The 8,318-nt window shown below is 50.7% G+C and overlaps 2 protein-coding genes across 3 annotated transcripts in view; one reads left to right on the top strand and one right to left on the bottom strand.

Moving 5' to 3' along the window:
* Window positions 1–286: 286 nt before the first annotated feature.
* Window positions 287–2,571, bottom strand: TMEM186 (transmembrane protein 186). The gene is made up of 2 exons (XM_005872922.2): window positions 2,467–2,571; window positions 287–1,425 (listed from the first exon to the last, which is right to left on the bottom strand). The coding sequence occupies exons 1-2, from the start codon at window positions 2,551–2,553 to the stop codon at window positions 790–792; spliced, it is 723 nt and encodes a 240-aa protein (XP_005872984.1). The 5' UTR covers window positions 2,554–2,571; the 3' UTR covers window positions 287–789.
* Window positions 2,572–2,644: 73 nt separating this feature from the next.
* The window catches only part of PMM2 (phosphomannomutase 2), a 24,047-nt gene continuing 18,373 nt past the window's right edge, over window positions 2,645–8,318 (top strand). The window contains exons 1-2 of one of the 2 annotated variants that reach the window (XM_005872909.1): window positions 2,709–2,787; window positions 5,997–6,062. Coding sequence is in view for 1 of the 2 variants with exons in the window: in XM_005872910.2 (XP_005872972.1) it covers window positions 2,722–2,787 (66 nt within the window). In the remaining variant the exon portion in view is untranslated. Of the gene's footprint in view, window positions 2,788–5,996; window positions 6,063–8,318 lie in introns of both variants that reach the window. The other variant, XM_005872910.2, reaches the window with a different exon arrangement.

Raw genomic sequence — 8,318 nt, 5'->3', positions numbered from 1 at the left:
CCAGGTGATCCTGCACAGGGAGCCGGGGCTTGAGAACCTATTTTTCAGGCAAAAATTTGGCCCAGGAACACGAAGTCCACAGAGGCATCTAAGGTGAGAGCCCTAGCCCTCTGGGTAGGGAAGAGTCTTAGCAGGTGTGCTGTGCTTGCTTGGATGACACTCCCGCCCCAGGTGTGCAGTTACCACCCGGCAGAACAAAATGACCCACATCAAGGCTTCACCCAAGTCCCATCTGCTGCTGGGACCACCATGCCATCACCTCTGAACTAACACTTAATGTTTGCTCTTGCCTGTTGAGTTTGCAACGTAGTTGACATTTATTGTTTATTCTCGCACCCACCCAATGAGACAGGCAGGATTTTCCATGTTACAAATGTGAAAAACAAGGCCCAGAGAGACTCAGTTACCTGACCCAGGACAGGGAGTTAAGTCTTCTGACCCCAAATCCAGTGTTCCCCCTCCCACACCATCTCCCCAATTCAGAGCACTGCGTGTAGAGTGAACTGGGCAGAGCTTCTTCCAAGAAATGGCTCTTAACAGACACTTCTGGCCATTATCCAACTGAATGTCATGCACAAGTGTGGTAAGAATTTGCACTAAGGCCTCTTTCCTAAGCTGGGTTATTAGCATCCGCCTCATGAATTTCTTCATCCCAACAGTCAAGCTTCCCAGGGGGCCTGGCAAAGTCTCCAGCTGTCAGATCCCCTTCTTTAGCCTCACCCACATGCTCAGCCTTCGGTCGGAGATCCAGGTGGCCCCGGGCAACTCAGAAGCCCAGCCGTCAACCGTTCACTTGAGCGTGTCCAGCATCCCAAACACCTGTGTGAAACGCTCTCTGTCCAGGATGCGTCCATAGCGCAGGGTGAGGTAGAAGGTCTGCTTCCCACTGTACTGCTGGATCCGCACGAAAATCTCCTGGGGCCGGTCCTGGGTTTCTGTCATAGGTATCACTTCGGCCACCGGGCAGTAGCTGTCCTGCCGCCAGCCCCAGAAGGTCAGGTGGGCCACCCGCAGCATGGTGCCTGACTCGTTCACGTACAGGATGCCCACCAGCCTCCGGAAGAAATAGCTCATCCAGTACAGCATGGCCAGGGCAAAGCCAGCTATCCCACCCATGAGACACAGGTTGTCGAAAGTCAGGAGGCCCTGGGAGTACCAGTAAAAGCCAGGCGGCAGGGCCAGCACCGTCAGGGCTGTCTGTGCCACCTTCAGCTTAGACACGTACCCAAAGGCTCTGATGGCATCGAACCGGTAGATCACCTGGAATTTCTCTGTCTCTGTGCCTGGTGGTTTCTCCTTTGAGGTGGGTGACCTGCTCCCCACCCACCTCCTAAAATCCTGCCCATCGCAGCACTGCAGCCCGTAGAGAGGCCTTCTCCACACAGCCGGCCCTGGCAACCGCGGCACAGCTCGGAGGAGGGCAGCCTGGAAGGGAGACAAGAGACCATTTCTCTCAAAGAACTCAACCACATGCTCATCACACAGTGAACACCTGCAAAGCATTTACATGGAGACTCCCGCCAATCTTGTGAGGTTGCCATTATCACCATGGAGGGGAAGGGAAAGCCGCGTGCTTTACCTCGTGTGATCTCACAAAAGCTGTGTGAAATAGGAACCTCTTTACCACTGAGGAAACTAAACCCAGAGAAGGTAAGAAATTTACCCAAAGACACACAGCCAGTGAGCAGGGCAGCGTCTGACTCTCACACGGGTTCTCTTTCCTCCAGGCAGGTCAAGTTACAGGAAGGAGGCACAGTCTTCATTCAGTTAACAAGGACCCAGGGAGAGCCAGCTGTGGGCTGGGCACTGGATCCCTAAGGCTGGCTGAACATCTCCCCAAGCAGGAAACTAAACAATCACTCTCCCAGTGGAGAACAAATCCGTTAGATATTTAGCACAATAACTTTCAGAGTCTCTATCAGGTTAAGCATCATCTGGGTGCTAAAGGGGGCGTGTTTTCTTCGCTTAGTTAGGGGGAGGGAGAGAGTGGAGGAGGAGAAGGGATGAAGGCGCCGAGCAGAAGCACAGGGATCCTATCCTATCAGGCGCACCGTTCCAGCCCTTGGGTAGTGCATTGAAAGATGCGTTCGGTTCTGCAACCAGATCTGGGTTCCAATGCTGACTCCTAAAGCCGCCAGCTGTGGATCCTGGGGCAAGTTGCTCCACCTCTCTGGGGCCTCAGTTTCCTCATCTTCCAAATGGGGATTCAGAATATACTGACTGAGACGTGGTTTTAAAGCCCTCCAGAGCACTGGCTGGACTTGATGCAGGGCGAGTGCTCAGTGAGTTTTAGTGTCGCTGGTGACGCACGTGACCTGGGCGCAGAGGAAGCCGGGGAATAACAAAGCGTAACCCACGCTGTGTAACCCACGCTAAGGTCTCTCCCGCGCACCCTGCGAATCACAGGCCTGACCCGGACCCCAAAAGCACATCACCTCCCTCAGTCCCCAGCTTCCGCGTCCTTACCATGGCCCGCCGGAGCCTTCGGATCGCACCTGCAGCCGGATCCCTACAGGCGCATGCTCGGCCGTCACGGGCCTGCGTGCGGAACATTGCATTCTGGGATCTGTAGTCCGGAACCGCAGACGCCAGCCCGGGCCTGGTGGGAGTAGATTCTCCTCCTCCCGGCGTGCCCTGCAGCACGGAGGCTGGGCCCGGAAGCCCCGGGCCGAGCTCCAGGTGCTGACGCTCCACGTCAGCCGCGGCCTGGGATCTGGAGACATGGCGGCGCCGGGCCCCGCGCTCTGCCTCTTCGACGTGGACGGGACCCTGACGGCCCCGCGGCAGGTAGGCGGCGCCCTGCGGGCTGGAGGCGGCGGGTGCAGGGTCTCCCGCGGTTCCCGGACGGGGCCAGCGACCACCCAGGGTGCGCACCGAGGGGCGGCGGAGGACCGCCCACCTGCTGGAGGGATGAGACGGAAGCCTCAGGGCGCTTGGAGAGGGGATGAGAGGGAGAAACTTGTCTTCGGGTGGGAAATGCAGTTCTGGACGCGCCGTAAGCCCTCGGTTTGGACCAGGGCGCTGCCCCCTGACAGCGATGTGCCTCCTCATTCTGTCATCCGTGGGACGTGCCCCGCACCCTGATGTGGAAAACAGGTTCCTCGGCCGAACGGGCCGAGCAGAGACTCCGCTTCTCCTGACACCTGTGTGCCTTTAGCCTCGGAGCCTCAGCATCTGTGTTCAGTGGGGACTTACCTGCGCCATAGGGTTTGTGAGGGTCGAATGAAATCAAATAAGTTCATGAAAGTATCTTGGCTTACAGTAAGCTCTGTTCAGTAATAGTCCGTAAATGTCAGCCAGCACCATCACCCTCTTCTCCAGCCCCTGCAGTGGGTCTTGGGTGATCAAAGAGCCCTAGATGGGCCCAGCCGGTGTGGCTCAGTGGTTGCGCGTCGGCCTGTGAACCAGGAGGTCACAGTTGGATTTCCGGTCAGGGCACACGCCTGGATTTCAGGCTCCATCCCGGGTTGTGGGTGGGTGGCTGGGGTTGTGAAGGAGGCAGCCGATCAGTGATTCTCTCTTATCCTTGATGTTTTGCTCTCTCCCTTTCCCTTCCTCTCTGAAATCAATAAAAATATTTTTTTAAAAGAGAGGGAGAGACCTAGATTGTTACAGGCTGCCTGTTGCGAGCCTCCCTGGACTGTGGAAACTTGCCTCCCGCTTGAAGATTTTGCTGCTGCGGGCACAGATAGGTTTCAGTTAGGATCCACGTTTGTGATGCAGCTCCCTCTGACCTCCTCCTCCTCCTCCTCCTCCTCCTGCAAACGGATCACCCAGCACCAGCCGATCCCTTGAGGCCCAGATGGCCTCCCTGTCTCCAAGTTCTGTTGCTGGTTTTGGCCAGGTGGTAGCAGTGGTGGCTTCAGAATTCCACATCAAGTGTGTGTGGCCTCCCACATGTCGTTCTACCTTTCCGAGCCCCATGTTCCCTGTGCCTAGTGAAGACACCCAACTGCAGGTTCTCCAGAGTGTTGGGGTCCAACCCCAGCAGGTCCAGGGGTCCCCAAAGGTGTGGACGGAGTCGGCGAAGAAGGAATGACACGGAGACAGCCTTCAGTTGATCAGCAGCCTAGTCAGGACCTCTAGCCAGGATCTCCAGCCAAAGTTCTGGTCGGAGTTCTGGTTAGGAACTGATCAGGATCTGATGTTTATTGTCTTGTTACATCTATATTTATACCAGCCGATTTTAATCCTGTCAATTTCTATTACAAAGGTTAGGGCGTTTCTTATCTCCATTCCAGGGAGTAAAGATTATGTAGCTTAACTACCCGCCTGGCACTTAGTTAAGGGGTTGTATCCCCTCCCTAACCTCGGGGAAAAATCCCCACCTGGGGAAACAACCTTTCTCGGAGAGGTGACCTTGGTTAAAACACATGGCGCTAAGGAGAGCAAACATATTAAGAACAATATACTATATATGCCAGGTCCCTTGAAACATATGCTGTGCAGATGTTTCTTTCCTGCAGCGACTGTGTCAAGCAGCAAGGATGGACCGGCTTCCAGCACCAGAGGCCCCTTTGGACTCTGAGATCAGAGATTGGCCTACACTGGTGGGTTGTTAAAAGCCCCTAGTGGTCTAGAGCGAGGTTAGCCACTCATTGTTTGTCAAGAGTCTGAGAGCAAATACTCTTGTCTTCGCCGACCATATGGTTTGTAGTAACTACTCCACTTTAATGCGGAAGCAGCCATAGACCATATGTAGACACAGCGTGGCTCATGTTCCAGTAAAACTTTATTACAAAAACACACAGCTGCTCAGTGGGGTCCATTGGCTGTAATTGTCTGCAGTGGTCGGCAAATTGCGGCTCAGCAAACCTCGGCTCTCGAGCCACATGCGGCTCTTTGGCCCCTTGAGCATGGCTCTTCCACAAAATACCAGCTCTTCTACAAAATACCGACTTCTGCGCATGGGCCACGAAGTTTCAATTGCACTGTACGTGTGCGCCCGCACATGGTATTTTGTGGAAGAGCCACACTCAAGGGGCCAAAGAGCCGCATGTGGCTCGCGAGCTGCGGTTTGCCGACCACGGGTCTAGGGTTTACATCCTAAGCCTTTTCACACACTATATTTGCATGCTCTCAACCTTTATCCTAAATAGAATAGTTGTTACTATCCTTTTTTTAATGTTTTTATTGATTTTTTTTTGAGAGAGAGAGAGGAAGGGACGAGGGGAGAGAGAGAAACATCGATCAGCTGCCTTCTGCATAAACCCCCGACATTGGATCAAGCCCACATCCTGGGCATGTTCCCCAACTGGGAATCGAACAGCATCCTTTCAGTACACGAGACAACACTCAGCCAATGGAGCCACACTGGCCAGGGCTACTATCCTTTTAAATATAAGGAAACCGAGACTCAAGATCATCTTGATGGTGAAAATGGTGAGGTGATTATAGTTACAGGATAGTCACAGAAATGTAAAGTACAGCTTCAGGAATAATAGTTAATAATATTGTAATAACTATGACTGGTACCACATGATTGAATGAAACTTGTTGGAGGAATCACATCATAAATTATATAAATGACTAAGCACTGTGCTGGACACCTGAAACTAATATATATACAATATTGAATGTGAATTGTAATTGAAAAATAAAAATTTTAATACAAAAAAAGAGATTGTCTTGATTTCACACAGCAGATCTGGTACCAGTCTCTGAGCTTCAGAGCATTGTATTTACTAAGTTTACCATTTTCTGCCATTTTTCTAAGGTAGAAGCGACGTGCCATTCGGGAAAGTGCTTTTGATTCTCAGAAGGAATCAGGTTATATAAGCATAAAGTATGAAATGGCAACCAGGCAACCCACATTGGAAGCATGATATTCTTTGCAGTGAACATAAATCAGTTTATACTCAAAAAAATTGTAATTTAAAAAATAATTGTTTCTATGTGCTGGGTACTCTAGGTAAAAAATAAGAAAATTTTAGTAACAGATCTATTCATTATCCAACTTTTTCCTTCCTCAATAAATGCATTCACACGTTGATAAGCACAAGGAAGTAGAAGAATGGGTTATCTTTTCTTGGAGCTGCCGAAACAGGATATGATTTAAACAGGTAAACTCTAGTTAGAATGGAGTCCAGAGCTTTGCACATTTCACTGTTTTAGTAGAATTTTGTTATACTGAGTTCTTTCCTAAGAAATGCCATTTCATCTAAAAACAGTTGAGATTTGCCCGGCCAGGGTTGAGCATCAACCTATGAACCAGGAAGTCAAGGCTTGATTCCTGGTTAGGGCATATGCCTGGATTACGGGCTCGATTCCCAGTGTGGGGCATGCAGGAGGCGACCGATCAATGATTCTTTCATCATTGATGTTTCTATCTCCCTCTCCCTTCCTCTCTGAAATCAATAAAAATATGTTTAATTAAAAAATAAAAACAGTTGAGACTTAGAACAAAAGCCTGCAAAAGAAGGGGGGCTTAAATTTGGGTGAATTGTTTTCCAACTTTCTGTCATGAGAAATTTAAAATATACTGAACCACTGGAAAAGTAGTACATAGAACAACCAAACCCCCACCACTTAATTTCAACAATAATTGACATTAACTTTATTTTCTTTAATTTTTTAATTTTTGCTGCACCATTTCCTAGGCTGCAGTAATCATAGTACTTCACCCCTAAAATTTGAGCTTGCATCTCTAGAGGACAGAACATCTATCGTAACCACAGTATCATCATCACACCTAAGAAAACTCACCAATTCCCTAGTAGTGCTTAGTACAGGGGTGGGGAACCTTTTGTCTGCTAAGGGCCATTTGGATATTTATAACATCATTTGCAGGCCATACAAAATTTATCAACTTAAAAATTAGCTTAATATATTTGGTCAAACATTTGATTAACTCACCCCTAATGCCTTGGCAGGGCCAGACCAAATGATTTCAAGGGCCTTATATGGTTCGAGGGCCAGACGTTCCCCACCCCTGCCCTAGTCCAAGGGTTGGCAAACTTTTTTTGTAAAAGGCCAGGTAGTAAATAGTTGCGGCTAAATAAATAAATAAATAGTTGAGGCTTTGTGCAGGCCATGTGGTCTCTGTCACAACTACTCAACTCTTGCTGTTGCCACAGATACTACATAAATGGGTGGACGCTGACATAGCTATTCCAGTCAGACCTTCCAGAAAAACAGGCAATGGCTCATTGTGGCCCATGGTTCCCATTTTCTCAACACTTCTGTTCCATTCACTTTTCCTTAATTGTCCCAAAAGAGTCTTTTGTCCCCAGAAGGTGAGTTTTTAACATTTTTCCACCTTAATTTCAAGCTTTTGGATCTTGTTCTGTGTTTTATTTTGTCTAGGGTGATGGATAAAGAGTTCCTCGTAATTAGCAACACAGCGTTATTTGGTAACATCACAATAATTTTGCTCTAAAGATCTGTCCTGCCCTACATGGTTTGGCTCAGTGGATAGAGTGTTGGTCTGAGGACTGAAGGGTCCTGGGTTCAATTCCGGTAAGGGGCACATGCCTGGTTGCGGGCTCAATCCCCAGTGGTGTGCAGGAGGCAGCCAATCAATGATTCTCTCTCATCATTGATATTTCTATCCTCTCTTTCTCTCTGAAATCAATAAAAATATATTTAAATATACACACACACACAGACACACACACACACACTAGAGGCCCGGTGCACAACATTCGTGCATTGGGGGTAGGGCATCCCTCAGCCTGGCCTACACCCTCTCGCAGTTCAGGACCCCTCAAGGCATGACCGACTGCCAGCTTAGGCCCGCTCCCCACAGGAAGTGGGCCTAAGCTTGCAGTCGGACATCCCCCGAGGGGTCCTTAGCGCTGATGCAGAGGCAGGAGAGGCTCCCACCACCGCCACTGCACTCGCCAGCCGTGAGCCCTGCTGCTGGCTGAGTGGTGCTCCTCCTGTGTGAGTGCACTGACCACAAGGGTGCAGCTCCTGCGTTGAGTGTCTGCCCCCTGGTGATCAGTGTGCATCATAGTGACTGGTCGTTCCGCCATTCATTCAGTTTGCATATTAGCCTTTTATTATATAAGACTAGAGGCCCAGTGCATGAAAATTCATGCAGTGGAGGGGGTCCCTCAGCCCAGCCTGCCCTCTCTCACAGTCCGGGAGCCCTCAGGGGCGGGAGGCGACCCAGCGATCAGGGGAAGGCAACGGCCCTAGGCGGCTGGGCAGCCAACATCCGAGGCTTGCCTGTGCCTCGGGCCGGCCCCGGGTGGCTGGGGGCTGAGGGGACTGGGGGACTCCAGAGGCAGGCGCATGGAGTGGCCGGGTCCGCCTGGGGGTGGGTGGGGCCTTGCCACACTGCTACTCCAGCAGGGCTGAGGGGACTGGGTGCC

Source organism: Myotis brandtii, unplaced genomic scaffold (genome assembly GCF_000412655.1).
Source record: "Myotis brandtii unplaced genomic scaffold, ASM41265v1 scaffold397, whole genome shotgun sequence".
Taxonomy (NCBI): domain Eukaryota; kingdom Metazoa; phylum Chordata; class Mammalia; order Chiroptera; family Vespertilionidae; genus Myotis; species Myotis brandtii.
Note: the sequence above shows the minus strand (reverse complement) of the source record. Positions and strands in the feature narration are given on the sequence as shown.

Excerpts from the sequence above, each read along its gene's own strand:
- TMEM186 (XM_005872922.2), bottom strand. The coding sequence starts at position 2,553 with ATGTTCCGCACGCAGGCCCGTGACGGCCGAGCATGCGCCTGTAGGGAT. Across the intron at positions 1,426-2,466 it reads GAAGGCTCCGGCGGGCCATG|GCTGCCCTCCTCCGAGCTGT; the intron begins GTAAGGACGCGG and ends TCTCCCTTCCAG.